General features: G+C 39.9%; 1 protein-coding gene across 2 annotated transcripts in view; it reads left to right on the forward strand.

The window, feature by feature from the left end:
- Positions 1-27,683, forward strand: part of fhl3a (four and a half LIM domains 3a) — a 40,383-nt gene extending 12,700 nt beyond the window's left edge. The window contains exons 1-6 of one of the 2 annotated variants that reach the window (XM_058053438.2): positions 14,712-15,007; positions 19,145-19,327; positions 20,903-21,077; positions 21,659-21,828; positions 24,022-24,208; positions 25,489-27,683. In XM_058053438.2, coding sequence (XP_057909421.1) covers positions 19,172-19,327; positions 20,903-21,077; positions 21,659-21,828; positions 24,022-24,208; positions 25,489-25,640 — 840 coding nt within the window. In that variant the 5' untranslated portion in view covers positions 14,712-15,007; positions 19,145-19,171 and the 3' untranslated portion in view covers positions 25,641-27,683. Of the gene's footprint in view, positions 1-14,711; positions 15,008-19,144; positions 19,328-20,902; positions 21,078-21,658; positions 21,829-24,021; positions 24,209-25,488 lie in introns of those variants that run through there. The other variant, XM_058053439.2, reaches the window with a different exon arrangement.
- Positions 27,684-27,906: the final 223 nt, after the last annotated feature.

Here is a 27,906-nt window from a genome sequence, read left to right on the forward strand (position 1 = left end):
CAATTTTGCTCAAATTTTACACACGCATGCTTGTCAGTCCCTTCATAAGTGTTTACCAAATCAAACTAAATCAAACTATGGAATGGATTGAGTAAGACCCTCAAACAATGCACAACGATGAGCCAATTCAAGAAACAATACAAGCAGTTGATGTTTGCTAAATACAAGGATGAAGAGTCTTGAACCAGTCATGATGTGCTATACATATCACTATATTGACACTTACTATGGTACCCATTATGTCATTGGATGGTCATATCACCTCTTATTTTGGTAGGAGATGCATTATTAAAAAAAAACAAAAAAACAAGCAAATTGTATTATTGAAAGCAGGAAGTGAACAAATGTAACAGCTACTGATTGTAAAAGTACCAGATGGAGGGGTAGGATTTATTAAGCTTTGCTTCTTCCTACTCCTTTTGGACATGTGGTACTGTGAAGTGATTATGTGATGCATTCAATTGCAATCTGATGCAAAAAAAACATTACCATTACCATTCATTTTCTACTGCTTATCTTCACGAAGGTTGTGGGGGTGCTGGAGCCTATCCCAGCTCTCTAGGGCGAGAGGCAGGGTACACCCTGGACTGGTGGCCAGCCAATGACAGGGCACATATAGACAAACAACCATTCACACTCACATTCATACCTATGGACAATTTGGAGTCGCCAATTAACCTAGCATGTTTTTGGAACGTGGGAAAAACCCCATGCATGCACAGGGAGAACATGCAAACTCCACAAAGAGATGGCCGAGGGTGGAATTGAACTCGGTTCTCCTAGCTGTGAGGCCTGCACGCTAACCACTCATTCACCATGCAAGTGTTTTTCAAACAATCTTCCTCAAATTTTACACACGCATGCTTGTCAGTCCCTTATAAGTGTTTACCAAATTTTGAGGTGCCACCCTGACGTTACAGTTTTGTATTGTGCATTGAGCTGTGTGAGAAATGTCAAGTCAACCTTACTAATGAGGTTTCATAACTAACATGTGGTGTATTAGTCAGGAAAACTAAGGAGCATAGGCAATACAGTAGGGGTGCACGCTTGTCAATTTTTGACACTTTAATATGAAGCGGTTCAGGAGTAGAAGAGTAACTGAGCAGATGTTGGGAGTTTTGAGTGTTAAAAATGTCAAATTCTGGTACCGGTATTGTGAATATACAGTACTTTCACACAGCCACTATCCTGCCTCTGTTACAGATTTAATACGACCAGAAAACTTGGTCACCATATTCAAAGTGTATTTTCTCCCATAAAACCATAGCATTCCGTGTTCCGTCTCTCCTCAAGAGTCTGGCAACCATCACCAAATTTTCACCTCCACGTTCTTTGCTTCATACGTTAGTAATTCTGCCCCCACCCCCTTCGCTTTAATGGTCCAAAACATCCAGCTTCAAACAGAACCACATCCAATGGCGGCTATGGAAATGAGATCAATGGGTAAAATAGGGGCCAGACGGCGAGCAAAGCGAAACGAAGAGGGCCTATGACACAAGCAGTATGACCTCACCATGCAAGTATTCAAACACCCCCCTACCCCCCCACCTTGTCCCTGCCCCTTATCCCCTCGTATGGCTTCTAGTACTGGTGCCTGGAAACAGTTTTAACGGTTCTCCGTTGTTTTTAACCTTGATGCGCTGCTTTTTTGTCATAGTTCCTGCATCTTTTTTTATTGGACACAGGAGCAGCATGAGATCGGGTAGGATAGAGATGTGCCGAAGAGATCCAAACAGGCAGGCCTGTGTGGCTGAACATAATTCAACCACTGCCATTATCAGTGTTTTACCAAAGCACCTGTTTTTTTAAAAGAAAAAAGAAGGTTGTCTTCCCTTTTAACAACAGAGACTAAGAGACTTTGCATTTTATCAGCAGTAATGAATTAGGTGCAGAAGACGAATGGTGTTTTGCATGCGTGCATGATAAAGAAACGTGTGTGACATCGGGAGATAAGCAACTGATGGATTGCAATTCCGTTTTGGCAAAGTCAAGCCTTTCGGGATTTTCGATCCTTCTGCCTCTTGAGACCCAAACAAATCTGCTGTGATCTATTGGAGAGCGAAAGGAGGTTTTGTTTTTGATAGCGGCCATATCAGGTCATTCAGGCTTAGATCTTCTATTCTGTCACCACTGAATCACGTCTTGTGATTGACCAAACTTGGCCTGCACACTAAGGCAAGAACTAAAGGACATGATTCTTGGAGAAGAAACCAGAATCAATGAAATGCGCCACTGAATGCCCCAAAACACACAAACAGTAAATCCAAGCAGTACATAATGCCTTAGAAATGGCACAACAAGGGTTCAATTTCCTGCTTGGGCATCTGGAGTTTGCATGTTCTCCCCATGTGTCCGTGGGTTTTCTCCAAGTACTCCGTTTTTTTCCCACATTCCAAAAACATGCTAGGTTAATTGGCGACTCCAAATTGTCCATAGGTATGAATGTGAGTGTGAATGGTTGTTTGTCTATATGTGCCCTGTGATTGGCTGGCCACCAGTCCAGGGTGTACCCCACCTCTCGCCCTAGAGAGCTGGGATAGACTCCAGCACCCCCGCAACCTTCATGGGGATAAGCGGTAAAAAATGAATGAAGGAATGGTTGAAAAACAGCATTGAGAAAAGGGTTCGATTTCCCGCTCGGGCATCTAGAGTTTGCATGTTCTCCCCATGGGTTTTCTCCGGGTACTCCGGTTTCCTCCCACATTCCAAAAACATGCTAGGTTAATTGGCGACTCCAAATTGTCCATAGGTATGAATGTGAGTGTGAATGGTTGTTTGTTGATATGTGCCCTGTGATTGGCTGGCGACCAGTCCAGGATGTACCTCGCCTCTCGCCCGAAGACAGCTGGGATAGGCTCCAGTATACCCAAGGGCATGGATGGATGCAGGAATTCCAAGATTTTCTGTCCCCCTTTGGGACTATGACATCAAAGTTTTCACAACACACATGTGAACAGAATTCTAATGTGATAAACTTCTGCAGATTCTCCAAAAATGGCTTCCTGTGGTTGTGTGTTCCATATTTGTTTACTTCCATCTTGTCACCGCAAGAACTAAATTTGTATTAGCGTGGACAGATCCACAATGAACACACAGTCCTTGAACCCACAACAAAGAATTCTGGAGCTGAGAGAGCAATGGGTGGGGTGGGACTGTGAAACAGCAGGGGGGGAGGTGCAGGCATCGTCAACATACATGGCAGCATGATTTATGGACACCTTTTGAAGTGAGATCATTTCAGCTGCTGGCTACATTTTTCTGGTGCTGGTGGAACGTGGAGATGGGTGAAGAACACGACCCGTGGGTCACTGACCTACTCTGATGTATACCTCAAATGGTCGTTGGTCAGGTGAAAAACATTCATGTCCGTAAAGAATGACCTGATTGAAGAATGGCTTTGGAGGTCTTTAGTATTTGCTGAAGTTCAAGAAGGACAAGGACACTGTGGTGCTTTGGTCTTTACCCAGAAATATCAATGGAAATTTGGACAAGTATAATATTAATATAATAAAATAATAATATAATTCGGAATGTCATTGCTTTTGTTAAACTTGGAATTAGAGCTGATATGTTGATTATCCAGTTAATAGACAGCTAGTTTCGTATTCAAGTATTTTTTTTTTTTAAATATGTAAACATCCTCTGATTTCAGCCTCTCAAATGGGGCAATTTTTAATTTCCTTAGTTCTCCATGAAAGCAGACCTACTACCTTTGTGTTTTGGACCAAACAAGATATTCACTCACATCAGCTTTGACTTTATTGCCTCTTTTCTGATGCTGCAGACCAAACCACTAACTAGTTGAGCTTGGTTCATATTGACTCGGTGCGACTGAGACTACATCAAATAACAAAATTGAATATTGCATTTTTTCTCTGCATTATGATCATGTTATAATTAGGGCTGTCACTTGATTAAAATATTTAATCATGATTAATCACATTTATTCATAGTTAACTCACTATTAATCACATTTAATCGAAGATAGAAAGGTTTTTATCTATAATAAGTAGGGGAAACCTCTTTGTGGTAAACAATTCGATGCACAACTACTAATACTAATAATTACATCAAATTTTAAGTAAAAGGATATAAATTTCAGAACTACGCATCATTATTTAAAACACTACAGTCAGCAAGCATATTTTTGTATTACTATTTTTTTTGTATTAGCATATTAGCTCTTAAACTTGCTCTTAAACATGAATTTCGCTGATATCGGATATCAATATCGAAGGTTGGATGGCCCTAACTCCTAATCGCATCTACTTGACTCTGTGTTCTGCCGTTGATGCTCTTCCAATGAGCAAAAACAAGGTACTACCGGGGTTGATACCATACAGGTGACGTAAGCCACCGTTGCTGTGTGTTGGCGCTGGATACCGCAGTATCAACTCTGCAGTCTCCACTCGGCTGCAGTGCTTCAAATCCCTTGCCTTGGCCCTCAGTCTCCTCTCGAATAAAATGTGTCCCCTTAACACAGTGCTTCTCAAATGGTGGTGCAGGCCCCCTTGAGGGGGCGTGAGAGACTAACCAATCATTTCTTCAAAGGTAGCAGGCCCTTAAGTGTCTTGTTTGATTAACAATACTGGTGCCAGCAACTCATACAGTGGTTTGTACAGATCGATATCATCAAGTTGTCATTTCTGTTGTTGTTTTCAGGTACTGTTGTTAATTACAGCGTCTCCATCCTACAATTTTGGTCTTCCTTTGAAGAGTCAAATTGTTTTGATCGTTTTGTCTTCATCGATTAGATGAAAAAAACAGTTTGTAAATATAACAGGTTGTACATCTTGAAGGGAAGTCTCTCCAAAGAGTTTTTAAACAAATGCTGCGTGCTTGTGTATGCAGCTGTTGTCTGTCTGGATGGTCTTCCTGCACTGCCCCCCCCACCACCACCACCACCACCATCAACCAGAACTGTTTTTGCTATCTAGCCTTCGTTTTGCTTGCTTTAGTGGCTGTGATGTATGTCGGTCTCTGTGAGGTTTAGCTAAGAAGCTGTCATTGACTCATTTGTGTTGTTAAAAGCATCATTAAGCTCATATTTTTTGGCTTTTATAGCAAATACCAGGAATATAGTTGTAATAGTCTGGAAGTGGAGCACGGGGATGTTTCAGGGTGAAAGATTTTACAGTGTATTCACAAAACAATGTGTAGGTTTAACTGCCTGCATTGTTAAAACTGACATATTTATTTGTCTTAGCCAATTCCCTGAGTATGCATCCCAACTTTGTGGGGATGTGTTGATGTATCTGCTTTCTGCCTGTTTTTGGCACAAGCTCATCACGTTTGCACATCGCCATCCCTTTATAAAACACGCTAAGGCCAAGTACCTTGCTGTGAAATGAGTTAAAAAAAAAAAAGTTGATGATGATGTGGTGGTGTGAGGACACTGTTTGCACGTTGCCACGGAGATGCGCCTGCGAGGAGAGAGGTGGGCGAAAAAATGGCGGTGCAGACCGGAAATGACTTTGAAGATATTCATCTGTCAGTTTCATTTTTTTGGCAGGTAACTCCGGGCGTTGTGAAGAAGCCAACAATGACTTTATTTCTCTGCTCATGAACCCTTTTGCTACGTTTTACTGGAAAAAAAGAGAGATTTTTGAAGAAAAGAAAAGAGTTTTGGGAGGAATAAGCCTCTATAGTTAGACAGAACCAGAAGACTTCAGTAAAGACTGAAGTACATGTGACTCACCACATTAGATCATCGGCCATCATTGGTTTTTATGTTATTATTTTACATATTTAACATATTTTTAGGGCTGCATGGCGGATGAGTGGTTAGCATGGAGGCCACACAGCTCGGAGACCGGAGTTCAATTCCACCCTCTGGTATCTCTGTGTGGATTTTGCATGTTCTCCCCGTGCATGCGTGGGTTTTCTCCGGGTACTCCGGTTTCCTCCCACATTCCAAAAACATGCTAGGTTAATTGGTGACTCCAAATTGTCCATAGGTATGAATGTGAGTGTGAATGGTTGTTTGTCTATATGTGCCCTGTGATTGGCTGGCGACCAGTCCAGGGTGATGTCTTCCTATGTTGGCATGGATCTCTGGGGTGAACTTCCATCACTGCAGCCATGAGCCACAAGGCTGGAGGGGTTAGAAATAATTGCAAGCAATCGCGGGTGTGAACGCCACATCTTTGCGTGTGGCACCCGTTTGCGGCTTGTCAAAACATCAGCAGACCTCCTGCAAATGACCACACATGTTATGGATGTGTCGCATACTTTTAGCAATATATTTAATAGCTTGAGGCAGGTTTTTGGTCTACGAGAAGACGCTTAAGACGTCTACCATGAATGTAGAGGTTCTAATATTACCATAGTTTTCCATCCATCCTTTTTCGATTCTGCTTATCCTTGTGGGTATGCTGGAGCCTATCCCAGCTGTCTTTGAATAAGCGGCGTGGTACACCCTAGACTGGTCGCCAGCCAATCACAGGGCACATATAGACAAACAACCATTCACACTCACATTCATACCTATGGACAATTTGGAGTCACCAATTAACCTAGCATGTTTTTGGAATGTGGGAGAAACAGGGAGAACATGCAAACTCTACACAGACATATCCAAACAGAGATTCGAACCCAAGTTTTCCGGATTTCCTGAATGTGTGGCCTACATGCTAACCACACATCCACCATGTGGATCCTCGTTTTCCATATTTATTTCATTCATTCATTCATTCATTTTCTACCACTTTTTCCTCACGAGGGTCGCGGGGGTGCTGGAGCCTATCCCAGCTGTCTTTGGGCGAGAGGCGGGGTACACCCTGGACTGGTCGCCAGCCAATCACAGGGCACATATAGACAAACAACCATTCACACTCACATTCATACCTATGGACAATTTAGAGTCACAAATTAACCCAACAGGAAGGTTTTTGGAATGTGGGAGAAACAGGGAGAACATGCAAACGCTACACAGAGATGCCCAAGCAGAGATTCGAACCCAAGTTTTCCGGATCACCTACATGCTAATCACATTGGACATTGGTAGTTGAAATTGAAATATTTAATATATAATATTTATATTAAATATTATATTACATTCATTCATTCATTTTCTACCGCTTATCCTCACGAGGGTCGCGGGGGTGCTGGAGCCTATCCCAGCTGTCTTTGGGCGAGAGGCGGGGTACACCCTGGACTGGTGGCCAGCCAATCACAGGGCACATATAGACAAACAACCATTCACACTCACATTCATACCTATGGACAATTTGGAGTCGCCAATTAACCTAGCATGTTTTTGGAATGTGGGAGGAAACCGGAGTAATATTATTTAATAATTTAAATAATTTAGAATAAATAATAATAATTTAAAGTTTTGCGTGTGCGTGTGGGCAGGTAGAGGCTTATTTGGCATTGAGCAGGGGGAAGTAGCTGTCTCTAAACCTAACATCTAATGACTGCAATGCCACTGTCACTATGATATCTTCCAGGACTTAACCTACTTTTTCCATTTGGAGTTAGCGAGCATATATTTGTGCTTGACAGCTTTACACCATCCTTGTAACCTTTCTCTCATATTATTTACCATCTCGCCGTGCATCCACAGATGAGTTAACAGGCTGTCACAAAATCCACTGCTCTCTTTTCTCACCCTGGCTGCAGTCCTACTGCCATCTAAACATATACCAGAAGTTGCAGCAAGGGGAAAAAAATAAATAAAAAAAAGACAACCTTGCATTCTCCAGGCAGTGACTCTCCAAAACTGGAAGGCACACAGGAGTCCGCCGCATAGTTTCCTCAATGCAAACCAGATGTCAGGCACTAATGCATGGCAGCGTTTTTCTCGTACTCAAAGGAAGACAAATGTAGGCCAAATGTGTTGTATGTAGGCTATCCGCACACAGCTGTATAAAAATAAATCCATTCCACAGATCCCAAACTTCCTTCATGGTGGTTTGACAGGAACTATATGATTTAGAGTCACTGTGATGTTATTGTTGAGATGATAGCATTGTGAGCACCCTCCGAGCTAACACGTCATCAAGGACGTGACAAACGTATATTTCAAGTCAAACTAAATTAGCGCAAGCTTTTTAAAACAGACACAAGACTGATATTAGATGGGCTCCATTACAACAAACTACAAAGGCATCTGTGGGGTTTTCTGGCTGCAGGCGGTCATTTTCTTCTAGTTTGTTTATGATGGTGGCCCTCATTTGATCCTTCTGTCACCTCCCATTCCCACACCAGGCCATGTTTAAATACTCAGCGACAATAACGGGTTTTGGGTTTCAGTGTCTGGTCGTAAAGCCATTCTTGTCCCAAGATTTTTCACAGAGGAGTAGCTATGACACCCAACACCAACAAAGTCATTGATCCTGTTCTTATTAATAAGAGTCTATCCCAGCCTCTGAGATATATACAGTAATCACTCATTTATCGTGATTGTCCTTGATTAGCACTTTCTGCAAAGTACGGTTCCTTATTTATAAATTTAGTATTTTATTTTTTAAGTTACAGCATCGAACAAGTGTTTATATACGTAATATTAGAGATGAGACAGTGCCACTGAGGAAAAGACAGGAAGCAGAACTGGAGGTTGCAGACATAAGGATGCTGAGGTTCTCATTGGGAGTGACCAGGATGGATAGGATCAGGAACGGGTACATCAGAGGAACATTAGAGAGACAGATGCATAAGACAGGGTTGGATGGAGGAGATTGATTTGCTGTGGTGACCCCTGAAGGGAAAAACCGAAAAAGAAAGAAGAATATTAGAGATAAGATAAGGACTATCCATTACGCACAATGCATGCATTTATGACAAGTATGAAAATGAAACAAGCACATATCATCATTATCCATAATGGTGTGTTCACTCTTCATGCTCTGTGATTGGCCAGTCACACACAGTAAATGCCCCTACCTAGGCAGTAGCCACGGAGGAGCATACACTAACTCCAACAATATTAAATTTATTATCACGGAAATTATTTTAACACGGCTCAGCGTGGAACCAATTAAATGCTATAAACGAGGGACGACAACATACAAATGCAGTAGAGCAGGGGTCTCAAACTCAATTTGCTTGGGGGCCACTGGAGCTAGGGTCTGGGTGAGACTGGGCCGCATCAGGTTTTCCAAAAAAAAAAAAACGCATTTATTAAAAACTGAAAAATGAATAAACTTTGCTTTGGTTTCGATTTTCTACAAGAAAAACATTCCACTGTTCTCAAATATCTTACTTTTTATTTTTCTACACAAAATAAGATGAAAAATAAATAAACAAATCAAGAATAAAGAAAATCAATCAATCAGTAATAAATAAATAAATATAATAATAATAATAAAACGCCAAATAATAAAAACTTAAGAAACCACATATAGTTGGTGGGTAGACAAATTATTTTTTCAGATTAAAATGAACAAAGCATTATTAGAGCCCTGTAGACATGACAAAACACGACTATAGTCACATTTATACTCTTTTTATTTACAACATATTGCGCAACTGCAGGGTCTTGAGACACATGCTAACTCGCAAACTAGAGACCTAGCGACCTAAACGGTAGCCTTCAAGTTATTTCCTTTAAACTTAAATAGCCAAAAACTTACCACTTCCACACAGATCGGGAGGATAACTATTAACATTTATTTAACCTTTAACATGAACATTAATCAAATGTAATACTTTTTTCTGGGTACATGATACCATACAGCATCCATATCAAACTTGCGTGGGCCGCACTAACATTAAACTTTCATATCAAGGCGGGGGCCTCAAACTAGTGTCCTGCGCGCCACATTTGGCCCGCGGGCCGCATGTTTGAGACCCCTGCAGTAGAGTTATAGGATGCCTACCGGGGTACATTATGGTCATCTACGGCCATGCATGTCTGGTTACCTGAAAAAAGTTGCTGCTCTCATAATACAGTGAGACAAAAGTGGAAATCATTGCTTTCAATAAGCATTAACATGTCGTCATAGTTGTGCTTTCATTTAAATGAAAACATATGTTGATGAATGCATGCTGCAGGATAATCATTCCCTCCCCCCCACCTTTCATGTGTAATTCATTCATAGTCTCAGTGGGTTCTGTCAAATAATGGATTGCAGTCCTGTGGAGGAGGGAGCAGCACGCCTACACTAAGCATTTGACTAATGCCCTAACGTTCGTTTGGGTGACCTGACAACATTAAGTATATGTTCATGTGACACACTGATGTTCATTTAGTCCTCAGAATGAGTGCTCGGCGTCGTCCTAAAAGGAGCACGTTGCCAGTTTCCTGAAGAATAATATACACTCTCGGACATTGAGTCATAAACATACGTTCTGAACCATTAAAATCTTCTGGTGAAATCCATGCACTTGACTTTTCCCATTCGTCACCCCACGGAACGTCTTCCACGGTCATGAGACGTAGGAGTAAATAAAACCAGTGGACACTTCCATCAGGATCCTATTCAGGTTTCTGACGTGTTTTTTTTTTTTTTTTGACAGTATGCTTTATTTTTTAGGCCCTCAAATGATATACTTGAGTGTCCAGCGTTGAACTTTTTACCCAGTTAAAAGTCAGCCAAGGAGCTTGACTGTGCCTGGAAGATCTCCAGGCAGCAGACAAGAGCGCAAAGTGATGGTATGTGTTTATCCAAACCCAGCCTCCTTCTCTGTTCCTTTGCATTCACGTCTGATTTAGGACTTAGTCTCAAGGTTTAAGCTTTGATTTACCCCCCCATCTTCAGTTTCCTCGCGTCCTCCTCCAGCAGTGTTGTTAGAGTTCCTCCATCAGTCTTTATGGATCTCATGTAAAAGGAAATAAAAGTTGCATACTGAAAAGAGGTGGGTTCAAAAAGACACTCCTTCGTTTTTTGTGAGTGCATCGCCTGCCAAAACATCCAGGCCGTTCAAGGTGATGCAAAGGCTTTTGAAGCAGTTAAATCATAAAACACCAAATCTCACAATGAGAATACTCGGCTGTGTTGCATATGGACCTTCACTAGACGTCCTGTGGTGTTTCCCACAACATAAATTATCATTTTCAATGGGGCGCTGGTCACGGTTTTGGTGTTTATTACGTTTTTTTTTTTTTTTTTTTTTGTGCCATACCGAACCCCTAAGCAAGTGTGCAGCTGTGTGGATGTTCATCTTGTTATGTTTGTTTACATTCGGGAGCAGCTGTTAGCTTTGAGCACCCCTTTGCTACGCAGAGCGATGCAAGATCCCCGTGGAGATAGGTAGGAGGAGAGGCTACATAGCGGGAGTGAACAGCAAAAAAGACAGTATCAACCATGTTTATGGTGAGATTAAACATATCAAACAGTTATTATTATTATTTTATTTATTTTTTTTTGTTCACAAATTATTTCAAATAGACGGGAAATCATATGTGTGTATGTCTGTGGCTGACACTGCAACTATAATCTCCGAATTTGACATATTTAGTGTACTAATTAAACCATGCTGCTGTCTAAAATACAACATTTCTCAATCCATACAAGTACCATATAATTTTAGTTACACATTACTTACAGTCACATAGTGTCTAAGGCAGAAGTGGATTAGAAAGTTTTTAAAAAGTGTCCGGTATTGCTCTTTATCACATACTACAGTATTAATTGTCCCGGTACCCTAGAAACCGCCCATGAATGATACGGGAAAAGGCCGAAATGATACTATGTCAAAGCCCAGGGCTTAAATATAGAGTTTAACCATGTCCAGTATCAGCCCCCGTAGCTGTCCACTCAGAGCGCGCTGCTCTGGTATCGTGCCCGTGAAGCAACCAATCAGAGAACAGCGCACGAGCGTGAACACACAGCGTTTGTTTTGCTGCCGTCTGTGCTCTGTCAACATGTCAGCGGTTAAATAGTAAATAGTCTAGTAAATATTAGTATAATTGTAAATATTAAATAGTATGTGATAATAAGCTCATGATTAAATAGTATGTGATAATACCTGGCCTGATACCAGACAAACCATGTGATAACCTATAAGTATCATAGAATTTGTGTGCCGAACTGCATCACAAGCTCAATTCAATACATTTCCGTCATCAAAAAAAAAACTTTAACGAAAAGGCAGCACCACCAAATTATGAAAAAAAAAAGTGTGATGTATACTCAGTAACAGTTGACTCGGGTACAGTACGTTTTGGTTTGATTTGGACCTTCTGGAAGAGATTAATGACGCTAACCGAGGTTCCACTGTCGTAACTTACTGGCACTTATTCTATGTAAAGACAAATCCCCATTCATCATTCTGTCTTTCCTGTTTGGAATCAGGAGAAAAAGATACAGTGCAGTGCAGCCGTTTTGTTTTCACAGGACTCAGTCATGCCTGCTGCGGTCAAGATGATCTCTTGTGTTGTTATAACATGATGTCAAATGCTTTGTCTCGTCCTTTTTAAAACACTTTTTTTTTACTAAAACTGATTATTTGTACGAGACAGTAGGGCACAGGGACTGGGAAGCCAGGACCTCTTCCTGCAGGGAGTAAACACTCTCATTGGGAATCAAGCAGAGCGTAAGAAGAGTTTGGGCTGGGGATTAAGTCCAGACCAGACAGGACCAAACTGGACAGGGCATCGGTAGAGCCGCCACAGCGGCTTGTGGCTATGTTGCCCCGGCAACAGCCTGCCCCGTCCACTTCCTAGAATCAGCCAGTTGACTTTGTAGTGTCTTCCAATTGGCCCTGAACCTGTCCTTGTTTGCCAATTAGGAAAGGATTGTGATGACTAGTCTAATCCCGGCCTTGGCATTCCTACTCTATCTCACAGGCGGATATTTGAAAACAAATAAAAGCCGGGAAGTCGCAAGGTTCATCGCTAAATTAAAGAGTTGCGAGGAAAGGAATAACACGCCAAGGGTTTTTTTGGTTTCCAGAAGCCGCAGCGGCGAGGCCAAAGTGCAACACGGGCTTAAGGAAAAAAAGGCCACAGACTGAAAACAAGAGGAATGGGCGTGCCTCGTGGAATTCAATTAAACGAAAGCTCTTGTCAACAAAGCTCTTCATGTCAACTTTCTTAATGTGAGTGACTTTCTTGGGACCTTTTATTCCCAGTGAATTCAATCAAATGCTGCGAATAAGCAAACTAATCAACGTCCAAACACTTAAGGGAAAAGAAAAGCATGTCTGGCCCATATAGCCGCATTCAATATTTGGCTTCCCGTCTCAGATGAACTCCCACAGGGATCACTGCAGAGAAAGGAATTCTCCATTTGGTGGTGCAATACTGTAATAATTAAACTCTGCACAATGTCCTTCATCCTGACTGGACAAATTCTGATTTCCTTGAAATCCAGTCACAGCTGTGGTATTTAGCAAGCTTCCAGACCTGCTCCAAAGTTCTGAGTCACTGGATGTGAAAGAGATGGAGCTTTGTCGGGAAGATCTTACTACTTCCACATTCCTCAACCAATTAAAACCATCCCGACATAAATAATAATTAAAATAATAAAATAACAAATAATTCGAGAAACGATGGCTTTCTATTGACCTGGTTCCACATTTTCTGTGATCAAATTCCTATTGAAAATGAATGAACAACTTTTGTTGAACAAAGTTGGACCAATATGAGAAACAACATGACAAAACATGAAGGTGGTGTCATTTATATACATTATATGAAGTGTTTACTGCGTGTACAACTATTAAAAGATGTTTTTGTTGACATTTTTTGTTCATAAGCAATTTTTACATTCTATTCTTTCTATATTTTTAATGATATAATGTTCCCTATTAGAAAATAGCAACCTGGTACATGTTAAACACAGGGGGCACTAATTTTGTAGACCTGGTGCACCTGCCCTGTGCCACACCTATGTCGCACCAACAGTTTTCAAATTTTTCAAAGCAGTGAGCAGCGCAGCATGGCGCACCCACGCCCCCGTCCTTCTCACCGGCGCAAGAGGCAAAGAGGGAGGGAAAAAGCCATCAGACCAATCAAATGACCGCAGTCCAGTCCTGCATATTTACAAGCAATAAGAGGCCCCAATGCGGTTCATGCACGACGTACAGTTACATTAAACGCAGCATTTATTTAGTGTAGAGCCGGCCCCTGGTTGGCATCATACTGTCCTGCCGTCAGGTTGAGTTCCCATTATGGCTTTAATTTGACATCAGATGCGACAATTATTACAAAAATGTACATTACGTTAAATAGTGGTTGCTGGTTGCATTGAAATGTGCCTGACACTCTGAAAAACCTGATTGAGAGGTTTTCGTGACATGTGTGCAGGTCGGAGCTGGTGATCTTTCAGTGCACTTTTGGCGCGCTGTTTTGTCACAAAATTGTCACTACGGGAAGCTAAAAATGTGGACACCTCCCCTTGGTGCGCCACCACAGCCATTTTGGTGCAGTCCAGTCTAACAAATTACCAAATTGTCTGCACAGTGTTGGACTGGACCAAATTACTACTGTGTGTGGGTAACTGCTGCAACATGGAGAAGTAGGATTGCATAAACTCTGCTTCTTCCTGCTACTTTTCGGACATGATGAACTGTGCTCATGTGATGTACTTCCCTGTAACTTTATACAGCATTTTACCATACAGTAGTCGATCCAAAAGCCCTGTGAGGCCTGGAATTTGGAGTTCACTCTGACCCAGATCCTTCTCTCCTCGCAGTCACGTCTTGGCCCTCGCATGGCCTCAAGGGTCAGCACACTGACGTCATGCACCCTCCCCCTCTTCTCGCTCTTTCGTTTTTGGAAGCCTGTGCCATCAGGAGTTGATTTAACCCCCGCGTTGGCCACTCCAGTTCTAACACTCTGAAATGGAAATACTACATGACCCCCTCAGGTCGCAACAACCCCTTTTGTTTTTTGAAATAATACATATTTATGTATCAGGCTTTTGGATCTGGGGGTATAACGTTCCCATCTGTGCTGGAGTGAGTTCACTGATACTTACTGTAATCTTACATGATTGTTAGTTATTCTTGCTCAAAACCACATCTCTCCCAAGACCATAAAAACAAGCCAAGGATTTATGAAAGCGCTCTCATGAGGAAATAATCCAATCTCTGGAATAGCCTTGATGATCCTTTCCAGGTATGTGGGTGTCAGCTTGTTGTTCAGATGGTGCTTAAACTGTCACAGGAACACAAACCTTCTAAGCTACTTCCTTCCAGATACATACGGCTTTTGCTAGCTGCCTTATTTGCAAAGGACCCCTGTTATGTAAAAGTGACATTTTAATGTTGTTATGTGTCCTGAGAAATAGTTTATGATACGTATGAACAAGTACGCCACAGTCTGTATCTGCATTTGTTCACCCATCTAAATTGTCTGTATCTGCATCTGTACTCGGAATGGGCAAGGCATCAACCAGAAATGGGTGTAATGTTCTGGAAAATGGGCGTATTATGAACCATATATGGGCATGATTAACCGGAAATGGGCGGGGACATGATTTTAAGTCTGCAATAGATAAGACTGATGAGGACTTGCAATATTGATTGTTTATTAAGCAGCTATATGTGTACTTTGTATGAATATAATAAAGACAGACTTGCTGAAGCGTGAGCAGTGAATACATTATGCAATTTTTTTTGTTTTTTTAAATAAACTTTATTCCTAACAACTACTGATCAGCATACACACACAATGAGGTTTTCCCTTATGGATACGGATAATTGACATCTGTATTCGTTTCATACTCGTAATCGGAAAAAATGCATTATCTGTATAACACATAATGAGTATCCGATTCATCGTTTATGAGACTCAAACCCAAGAAAAATCATCTTTTGAGACACGAGGAACTCATGAAGGAAAAACCTCTTTCCTCATGATAAGCTACCCCTGCTATATAAGCCCAGCCTATGTACTTACAGTACTTCCAGAACATTTTGTAAGTAAAATACGAGGCTTTGCTACACATCTTAAATAAAACTCTGTCAGTCAATTTTGATTGTTTTGTTTTTCAACAGCGAGCAGGCTAAAATCTATGGGTAATGTTTGCACCGTAGCTAAGGTATTTGTGTCTTCCTGTCCCACTTCTTAGCTGCACGATGGAGGAGTGGTTAGCACGCAGGCCACACAGCTAGGATACCCGAGTTCAATTCTACCCTCGGTCATCTCTGTGTGGAGTTTGCATGTTCTCCCCATGCATACTTGGGGTTTCTCCCACATTCCAAAAACATGCTAGGTTAATTGGTGACTCCATATTGTCCATAGTTATGAATGTGAGTGTGAATGGTTGTTTGTCTATATGTGCCCTGTGATTGGCTGGCCACCAGTCCAGGATGTACCCCGCCTCTCATCTGAAAACAGCTGGGATAGGCTCCAGCACGCCCACTACCCTCATGAGGATAAGCAGTAGAAAATGAATGTCCCACCTCTTAATGTTATGGTGTTGTAAGTTGTACGAGTGTGCAGGTAAAAAGTGAAAAAAGTCTACAATGATGCTTCAGACACACATTAATCCCAATCTAAATTATTGTTATTTTATTGTCTTTAAATTATTGTTATTTATTCTAAATTATTTAAATTATTTGTACAATTACTGTTTACGCTGTCATATTTGATGTCATCTATTTATTCTCCACATTATTATTTATTATTTATTATTACACGGGAGTCAGACAACGACTTTTCGTTGGCAATTTCACTGCTGTGTTATTGTGCAATGACAATAAAGAAAGTCTATGTCTATGTCTATCTAGTATTGACAACACACTTTTAATAGACTATACTATTGTGCGGCCTCTGAAAAATATATACAATTGCAGAAAAATACTATAATATTTTTAAAAAATTGACAGCTAACATAATTTGTCAGCGCATATTTCCACACACAGGGAGTCATGCCTTTTTGTTGTTTTCATTCCCGGCAAGCACATACCTGCCGTACCTGACAGTGTTGGCAACATAGTGTTCAGTTTCATGGTAATATTGTGTTGATCTAATCTTGACGTCATGGTTACATGGGTCGATGACAGACCGGCTGGAATTTTTATGATACGTAGATAGATGGAGTGTCAAATGTACATGAATTGAAAAACAAAAGCTGGATACCTTGAAAGACATGCACACAGGTACTCTGAACACAGCTGCTCTTGCTGGCATTTTGCTATCATATTTCTGATGAATCTATTTAGTCAAGAAACCCAGAAAAGTCATGTTAGCTGATATGAAATGGAAAAATTTAAATAATAGAATGCCATGCAGATATTTAGAACAATGAAATCAGACAGAACGGTACATTAAAAAGTATAGTGGTCCACTAATCATTAATTATGTATATTATGCAAACATCCATGTACTTGAGCTACAATTTCTTTGTGGATTTTTGTGCGTCTTTCTGTTTATTTCTACTATGCAAAGTGATGTTTTTCATGAGTAGCTAGTAGGAGGAAAGACTGACTTGATAATAATATGTCACATTTATGTTCCGTCCATGTTCTCAGGTGTGATTGAGCCTCCTGTGGTGTTAAATATTCTGCATTATTATGCATGCATCTTTCTGCTTATTTCTATTGTGCAAAATGGTGGCAGGAGGATAGGAGGAAAGCTTCAATTGATTACATGACACAACTACATCCATGCACATGTGCTTGATAATGAGCGAGCGTGCCTTGGCTTTGATTTTGTGGATTATTCCGCATTGTAGATTATTCCAGATGGCAGGAGGTTTAAACGCATTGACATTTTGACATGTTCAGGTTGCGTGCGTGTGCTTTTTTGCTTGAGCAATGACGACGGGCCCCGCCCCTTTCTTGATCTTAAACGTCATTATGTGGTTATCATCGCCGCTGCGGTGGGAATGAAAGCCATCGCATCCTGCCAGAGGGGCTGCGTCACTTATCGCCAGGCTGCGTTCCAGTAGTGCTGTAATGTTTAGTCAACCCGATACTGTCGCCACACTCTTCTTACGCCATTGTTAGGCCTCATCATTGTGCGCCAAGTGTACAATCTCTGTGTTTTCAGACATAACACTCCCTGCTTCTGTGTGAGTGCTTATACTTAAACAGTGACAGGGTGGGCTTTGTGGTGGATCTGGTTGGTGGTCCACGCTCTGATCACATCACTATTATTCCTGTGTTGATGATGTTCTTAGAACAGAAGGAAACGGGAGACGTTTGTTTGATAACTCGGCTTGTTTTTTTCCCACTTTCTGCTTCATTTGAGCTGGGGCTGGGCAATATGGACCAAAACACATATTCCGATATATTTAGGTGGAATATCGAGCCAGCCGTGTTGTTTGGTCTCGAGACAGTGTCACTGAGGAAATGACACTAAACAGAACTGGAGGTAGCAGAGATGAGGATGCTGAGGTTCTCATTGGGAGTGACCAGGATGGATAGGATCAGGAAGGAGTACATCAGAGGGACATTACATGTTAGAAGCCTTGCAGATAAAGTCAGAGAGACCAGACTGAGATGGTTTGGACATGTCCAAGAAGACCAAAGAGGAGGTTTATGGATGTAGTGAAGGAGGACATGAGGGTAGATGGTGTGAGAGAGACAGATGCAGAAGACAGGGTTGGATGGAGGAGATTGATTTGCTGTGGTGACCCCTGAAGGGAAAAGCCCAAAAAGAAAGAAGAATATTAGAGATAAGATTTTTACAAATTTGAGGTGTTACATTTTTACTGACTTGAGTGAGGAAAAAAACCCTAAAACCCCCCAAATTTTTCATGTTCATCAGCATGGGGTAACTGTTAACTGTGCGGTAAGACGGGGCTTAAAATCACCAAAATATAATAAATACTTGATGTATATTTTATGCAGAAGTAGTGGAAACAATGTACTAGGATGCTGAGGTTCTCATTGGGAGTGACCAGGATGGATAGGATCAGGAAGGAGTACATCAGAGGGACATTACATGTTAGAGGCCTTGGAGATAAAGTCTGAGGCCAGACTGAGATGGTTGGGGCATGTCCAGAGGAGAGATAGTGAATATATTGGTAGAAGGATGCTGCATTTAGAAGAAGACCAAAGAGGAGGTTTATGGATGTAGTGAAGGAGGACATGAGGAGAGACAGATGCAGAAAACAGGGTTGGATGGAGGAGATTGATTTGCTGTGGCGACCCCTGAAGAGAAAGAAGAAGAAGATAGTACTATATTTCTAATATGAAGTTGTAATAACATAAAAAGCATATTACATAACAAATGCATATTATTAGAAATATATTGTTTCATATGTTATTAAGTATATTCTTATTCTTGTTCTTGCATCTCTAGGCTTATAAACAAACCAAAAGAAAAACAATGTCCGACCGCTTCGACTGTGACAACTGCAAGGAGTCCCTGTACGGCCGCAAGTACATCCAGTCAGACGACAGCCCCTACTGCATCCCCTGTTATGACAGCCTCTTCTCCAACACGTGCGACGAGTGCAAGGAGCTGATCGGCCATGACGCCAGGGTACGTGTTTGTTTTGATTTGCCAAAAAAAAAAAAACCATTTACACAAGGATGCCATATACTATGATGTCATGCCTACACACTGTGAACCCATTGTATGCAATTACAGAGATAAAAGTATCATTCATAAAACAAAGTATGTAAAGGCTAATTTAGCAAGCAAATTATCGACAATCAACTTCAAACATAATCTGCCCTTAATGGGTCACTAACATGAAGTGGACCATTTTCAGACCGAGTGATTAGCATTGCATTGAAAAGGGCCAACAAGTTATCAACGTTAGAAATGAAGTTGTAGTTTTCTTGCTGCTGTTATGCATTATCCACTTTTTATGTATGCGCTAGCATGGCTTATCATGACATAGTCAAAGGATTTTTAGAGATGTTTCCTTCATGATGTCATCATGAAAAGCATACCACGCACCAAACCTCCTTCCTCTTTTCATTCTAGCGAGCAGTAAGAGAAGAGAGCGATGCCACGTGTTTTGTTGTGACACATTTTGAGTCACTTGGATTTTATGTGAAAAGAAACCAAGGTATACCGCAGTCAGAACAGCAACAGTGACATAATTCTTGCCCAGGGGTCTCAAACACGCGGCCCGCGGGCCAAATGTGTCCCGCAGGACACTAGTTTGAGGCCCCCGCCTTGATATGAAAGTTTAATGTTAGTGCGGCCCGCGCAAGTTTGATATGGATGCTGTATGGTATCATGTACCCAGAAAAAATTATTACGTTTGATTAATGTTCATGTTAAAGGTTAAATAACTGTTAATAGTTATCCTCCCTATCCGTGTGGAAGTGGTAAGTTTTTGGCTTTTTTAAGTTTAAAGGAATTACTTGGAGGCTACCGTTTAGGTCGCTAGCTCTCTAGTTTGTGAGTTAGCATTTGTCTCAAGACCCTGCAGTTGTGCAATATGTTGTAAATAAAAAAAGTATAAATGTGACTATAGTCGTGTTTTGTCATGTCTACAGGGCTCTAATAATGCTTTGTTCATTTTAATCTGAAAAAAATAATTTGTCTACCCACCAAGTTAAGTTTTTATTATTTGCCATTTTATTATTATTATTATTATTATTATTATAATTATTTATTACTGATTGATTGATTTTCTTTATTCTTGATTTGTTTATTTATTTTTCATCATATTTTGTACAGAAAAATAAAAATTACGATTTTTGAGAACAGTGGAATGTTTTATCAGAGCTTTTATTGTAGAAAATCGAAACCAAAGCAGTTTATTCATTTTTCAGTTTTTAATAAATGCGTTTTTTGGGGGGGGTTTTTTGGAAAACCTGATGCGGCCCAGTCTCGCCCAGACCCTAGCTCCAGTGGCCCCCAAGTAAATTGAGTTTGAGACCCCTGTTCTTACCGAATAGCAATCCCAATATGAGCTGCTTTAATTACTTTGCCCTTTGCAACAGTAGCAGGAAACATGAACTTAACACAATAAGGATTCCTTTTGCCGTTTCTAAATGCTAGTAGCTCACAAAAGATTATTTCTACACTTTTTACGAGGTTAGTCCTTCTTGTAAAGTGCTACCGATTGACACTCGCACCCTGTTTCTGTTCTACCAGGAGCTGTTCTATGAGGACAGACACTACCACGAGCACTGCTTCCGCTGTTTTCGCTGCGACCGCTCCCTGGCGGACGAACCTTTTACCAACCAGGAGGACGCACTGCTCTGCAATGACTGCTACTGCAACGAGTTCTCCTCCAAATGCGTCGCTTGCGACAAGATCGTCATGCCGGGTGAGTGTGGGTAATGTGAAGACCACAAGCTTCTGGTTTTGATTCCAAAATATAACCCAAAATATCAACGAAAATATGTTTTTGGGTCAAATTTTGGCCGTCAGAATCTTTTTGGAGGCATTTTAAAAGGCAATTGACATGCAAGGGTTTGCGTTTTTTTTGGTCAACACATTTTTTTTCCCCTTTTTTGTGCATACATGATATGAGTCTTGAATCCTCCGTCTGCAGAAAGTAGATAGGACCCTAAAACCACAGCGTCATCACTGAACAACCCAGCAAGTACTGTAAAGTGAAAAAAAGTGGGAGAATATGGATTATTCAATGACACAAAGAGGGGAAAATCGTAAGAATCCATCCTGTACGGCCTGTCGCCAGTTTCCAGCAGCGGTAACCCAATGTGGGGCTTGTGGTATTATGATTCAAAGAAATTACCAATAAATCAAAATAGCTTTTTATGCATTTGTGCAATTCTGGTACATTATTCAAGCAGTCCTGTGAAAAGACCGCAAAACAAACATTACCAAAAGATTTTTCTTTTCCAATCCAGTGAAAGTCTGCCTGTGTTTTTCCGTCGTCTCCAGGTACAAGGAAGCTGGAGTATGCGGGGTCCACGTGGCACGAGGGCTGCTTCATCTGCCACAGTTGCGAACAGCCCATCGGCTCCAAGTCCTTCATCCCTGAGAAGGACGAGCACTACTGCGTGTCGTGCTACGAGGACAAGTTCGCGCCGCGCTGCACTCGCTGTAAAAAAGTCAGTGAATGCATCCAGTGAAAGACACAAACACTAGAAGGGTTAAATTAACTAAACCGTAACTGCGAATGACATCCTGGCTGCAACAAAAGTACTTAAAACATCCGTGGCTACATAATGTCATCTTGCTTCTTAACTATATACACAAAAGGGTGAAACTCTGTGCTATTATTTTTCTGACAGGTAAGTTTGTTGACTTGTAGGGCGCTATGATTTCCGCGTTCACAGAATTGCGGATGGAATCACAGAATTAGCCAATAAAAATTTAATTTACTGTTTAACGCAGAATCACGCGGAAATTGACATAATTTGAATAAATGTTGTCGTCATGTGGGGGAGTATTTACCCGACAGATGGCTCAATTGTGGCAGATACAAAAACCTAATCGCGAAGCGTGAATGGAAGTTAGCAAAGTGTCGAGCTATGAAAATGGCTCAAATAGTACTATGCTAATGTGCTATGCTAATTAGTATGCTAACATGCAGCATAATAATGTGTAAAAATATAACGTGTCTATATATGTCCAGTTATGAAAATGGCTAAAAATGCTACTATGCTAATGTTACAATGCTAGAATGCTAACATGCCAATTTTAGCATGCTAACACCTAGCATGATATTTCTAAGTGTTTATATATGTGTCTATGTTTAAAAATAGCTGCAAATGCTACTATGCTAATGTTACAATGTTACAATACATAATACATAATACATAATTTGAATAAATGTTGTCGTCATGTGGGGGAGTATTTACCCGACAGATGACTCAATTGTGGCAGATACAAAAACCTAATCACGAAGCGTGAATGGAAGTTAGCAAAGTGTATAGCTATGAAAATGGCTAAAACTGTACTATGCTAATATGCTATGCTAATTAGTATACTAACGTGCAGCATAATAATGTGTAAAAAAAATAGTGTCTATTTATGTCCAGTTATGAAAATGGCTAAAAATGCTACGATGCTAATGTTACAATGCTAGAATGCTAACATGCCAATTTTAGCATGCTAACACCTAGCATGATAGTGCTAAGTGTTTATATATGTGTCTACCTTTGAAAATAGCTGCAAATGCTACTATGCTAATGTTACAATGCTAGAATGCTAACATGCCAATTTAGCATGCTAAAACCTAGCATGATGTTGATAAGTGTTTATATATGTGTCTACCTTTGAATAGAGCTGCAAATGCTAGTATGCTGTCATTAGCATGCTAGCAATGCTAACACCTAGTATAATGTACCGGTAAGAGTAAATGTCACAAATGAGTTAAGAATTTAGATGGCGTGAATGGAAGTTAGCAGAGGTTAGCTTAGTTTGGCACACTCGTGCGACCACGTTGTGTTTATTTACGGCTTTAAAGGGGACCTATTGTGCTTATTCCACTTTATGACAAATGTATGTTATTAGAATGTTGTATTTTTGTGTTAAACTATGTCAAAGTTTCAGATTATGAGGTTTGCGCATTTGGATGTGAGCCCTAAAAGAAGTTTGGGATGATGAGAGTTTTTTTTTTATAATTCCGGCTTACTGTGACATCACAGTGAGTCTGACTTCCTTATATGGGTGTACTCGGGTACAAGCTGTTAGCTGTACGAGTGGAGTAGGACCAATCACAGTGGAGTGGGCATACCCAGATGCAGGAAATCCAAGGAAATACAGCTGGAGTAGGTGCAGATTCTTGAAGATCTAGAAAGCTTTGTGTGCACGTTATCATGTGTAACTGCTCTATAGGAGTCCACAACTCAATACAAAAGGCAAAAAATGAAAGTAATAGGTCCCCTTTAATTTAAAGAACTTTTGCCGATGACAACATGCAGGTTCTGAGTGAAAAACTATGATTAGAAATGTGATTAAATGTGATTATGCATAAACGGGGCATACATGGCATAAATTTGTTTCTCCATCACAATCCACAGTATTTTCATGGCCTTTACAGTCTTACATCCTGTTCTAATAAATTACTGGCTGTTCTGTGGACAGTAGCATGTGAAACTCCATCCTACATCGTAATAGTTTGGGAGGATTTACAATGGAAACTGCAAAAATGTACACAGTTCAGAAGTGAACTGTTCTTTCTGGAAACAGTCTTAAGTGGGACATAAAACACAGATCTGTGCTTTGGTCTGGAGTCGTAATGTACCTTCACTATCAAAATAGATGTCATAAGGGCAACTTTACCTTCATGCTTCCAGACTCTGGCGAAAGGTGGTGTAACCTACCGGGACGAGCCGTGGCACAAGGAGTGTTTCGTGTGCAGCAGCTGTAAAACGCAGCTGGCCGGCCAGCACTTCACCTCACGGGATGACAGCCCGTACTGCCTCAAGTGCTTCGGTAGCCTCTACGCCAAGAAATGCGAGGCCTGCAGCAAACCAATCACAGGTAAGATCATTGTGGACATGGTCTTATCATACACTTAAGAAGTTACATTAAGGAACATTGCATCTTTATATTCTTTGCATAATTAAACATCCAAAAAGAGTTCAAAAAGGAGTAGGAAGAAGCAAAATTATATAATCCAACCCGATTGCCATGTCTCAACAATTGCTGATAACATTCAGTAAATTTACACTTCCTGTGTTTGACATTTATATTATTTATTTTTATATTGATATGCTAGGTTAATTGGTGACTCCAAATTGTCCATAGGTATGAATGTGAGTGTGAATGGTTGTTTGTCTATATGTGCCCTGTGATTGGCTGGCGACCAGTCCAGGGTGTACTCCGCCGCTCACCCAAAGACAGCTGGGATAGGCTCCAGCACCCCTGCGACCCTCGTGAGGAAAAGCTGTAGAAAATGAATGAATGAATTAGATATATTTCTATTAACATTTTATTTAAATGTTTTATGTGTGATTCTTTATTTTGCTAATGTTATCATGCTAGCAATGTTAGCATGTTGGTAATGCTAACATTAGCATACTAATGCCGAGCATAATAGTGGAAAGTGTTTATATAAAAGTGTCTGGCTATGAAAATGGCTAAAATAGTACTATGCTAATGTCCTATGCTAATTAGTATGCTAACATGCAGCATAATCATGTGTAAAAAAATAAAGTATCTATATATGTCCAGTTATGAAAATGGCTAAAAATGCTACTATGCTAATGTTACCATGCTAGAATGCTAATATGCCAATTTTAGCATGCTAACACCGAGCATGATAGTGCTAAATGTTTATGTATGTCTACCTTTGAAAATAGATGCAAATGCTACTATGCTAATGTTACAATGCTAGAATGCTAACATGCCAATTTTAGCATGCTAACACCTAGCATGATAGTGCTAAGTGTTTATATATGTGTCTACCTTTGAAAACAGCTGCAAATGCTGGTATGCGGACATTAGCATGCTAGCAATGCTAACACCTAGTATGATGTGCCGGTAAGAGTAAATGTCACAAATGAGTTACGAATTTAGATGGTCTGAAACGGTTGAGAAATGTTAAAATTACAATTTCAGATCACCCCCAAAATTTAATCAGTTCTTCCATATTTCCGACAATTCCTGAAAATGTCATCAAAATTGGTTAAAAACTTTCCACGTTATTTTGAACACAAAGATAAATGCATGATGATTGTTATTGTTAATAATCATTATTATTTTAATATATTTTTATACATAGTATAATAAAATATAAGTGTGTTCATCATAATTGGCAGGTTTCGGTGGGGGGAAGTACATCTCCTTCGAGGACCGCCAGTGGCATCAGCTTTGCTTCACCTGCTCCCAATGCTCCGTGTCGCTGGTGGGTGCCGGCTTCTTCCCCAACGGGGAACGCATCCTGTGCCGCGAGTGCCACAACAGCCTATAAAGAACCCCCCAAATCCTCCTTCCACTCGTGTCACAGCCTTTTTACCTGAAGCCAAAGTCCTTACCCAGCAAGGTAAAATCAGGCAAACGAATGCAAAAAATGGTAATTATATGGACCACCACAAAGCACCACAAAACTGTTTCTGTAGTGCCTTAAAGCAACATGATAATCATCATTTTTAAGAGGTGGGACTCTGGTTTACTGTAGTGCAATTTATTGTCCTCACAGTTTTAATGCTGTAACTGCATTTTGAATGTTTGCTTTCTCCCACACAATCACTGCCATCATCATCTTTACATCTTGTAAATGTATACCATATATATATATTTTGTCCCCAAAAAACAAAATCATTGATATTTACAATAAGAGCAGCCTTATGGATGGTATATAAATTGGTTATTAACAAGGTTAATGCTTTATGACAGGGGTGATCAAAGTGCGGCCCAGGGGCCATTTCTAGATGAGAACTGTTTTTTTATTGCCCCGCGGCACATTTAAAAATATAATTTAACAACAAAAAAAGTGGAATAATCTATAGTAATTTAAAAAAATATATAAAAAAAACTTTACAATTCAATATTTTTAAGTCATAATATTAAATTTAATTTTTTTTTAGAAAATTTGGTTTTCAGAAAAAGTTATAATGTGAGAATAAAAAAATGAATATATTATGGGAATAAAGTGATACAAGAAGAAAGATGAAGTAAATAACAACTGAAATAACAAAAAAATAACTGTAATTTTACAAAAATTGCAGATTTTTAACAGAAAAAGTTGCAATTTTACAAGCATAAATTTTAAAAAAAAATTTAATTATAATGCAAAATAATCAAATTCAATTGATCGCGTTGAACATGGAGTTGAAATATACTTTTTAAAAGCCATAATATTATGAGAAACAAACAAAAAAAGAGTTTGGACACCCCTGCTATAGGAAGACTTAATACACTGATAAGCCTTATGATAGACTTTACTTAAAATGATTAAGTTATTATTTTAAAATGTGTAACAGCATTAGCTATGCATAAACAATCTTTATAAAAGTACCTTTAGCAATGGTTTCCAAATTATTTGATTACTAACGATGTTGTTAATGTTTTTTGCCATATCATATGCTAATGATAGCCTGAAATAACTAATTGGGCGCTTCATGCTGAAATTTATAGTTTATAGTAGTATGTTTATAACAGCATTATTAACCTACTAATCACCAATTTATAAACCCTTTATAAGAGATTATTATAAAGCGGTGCCAAACCATCATTTTGTATGTTGTCGTCGTGAACAATCAAGTAAATTTGCACTCGACTGCTACCATTTTGCATGCACATAAAATAAACACACGCAATACAATACAAAAAAACACTGCACAAAACCACTTTTTTGTCATTTCTCTGATTGCTGAACTTTACGTATTATTATTTTTTTTATTTAAGTGTGCCTGCTTCTTTTCTACGATAAATGAAACTTATTTTTTAATCACTTTTCTTTCTCTAAGGGAACATTTTTTTACCTTTCTGGCGCTCACCCTGTAATACCATTTTGTCCCTTAAGAGGAGCTAGTGAGTCGAACGTGTGGGAAAGTTCTGTTCCAATTCGAAGAATGCTAGTGTTTGTTCTTGGACGGCAATTATTCTGGTACTCTGCTGCCCCCTTTTGGTGTGAAGCCTTTTTTTACGATTGCCTCCAGATTACACCTAAAAGCATCCAGAAATTATAATCCTAAAGAGGCTGCCTTACTTTTTACGTGTAATGTCAGCGTATGCATGTCTTACTTTATTTTTATGTCTTACTTTTCTCTCCTTTTTTTTAATTGTAACATATGTGACAAAAGTATTACAATATATATATATTTCATAATTTCAGCTTTGATGCTGGTGAGTCAGAGTTGGCAAATGTGCTTTTTTTTTATAAGAAAAAGATACGTCTTAGAAAAAGAGACGTTTTATCGGTATGATGTTACTGTAAATCAAAAACGTTAACAAATCCCAAAAATAATGGCGAGTTGTGTTTGTCGGTGGAAAATAAAGGGAGTAAAGTATGTGTGCTGTCTGTCTTGGTGTGGTACGGTATTTCTGGAAGTTATAATTGCTTTTCACTCTCAGAAGGAAAAATACTGTTCTTCCAAGGAAATCATTAAGATTTGTGTTGCAGTGTGAATGAATATTACAAAAATTTGGAGTTCAATTTTTTTTTTCTTGGAAAATATGCCTTAAAATTTCAAACAAAACTTGTAGATCAAACTACAGTCTACCATCTAGCTTTG

This window comes from Doryrhamphus excisus, linkage group LG5 (genome assembly GCF_037039965.1).
Source record: "Doryrhamphus excisus strain RoL-2023G ecotype Guam linkage group LG5, RoL_Dexc_Guam_v1.1, whole genome shotgun sequence".
Classification (NCBI taxonomy): Eukaryota; Metazoa; Chordata; class Actinopteri; order Syngnathiformes; family Syngnathidae; genus Doryrhamphus; species Doryrhamphus excisus.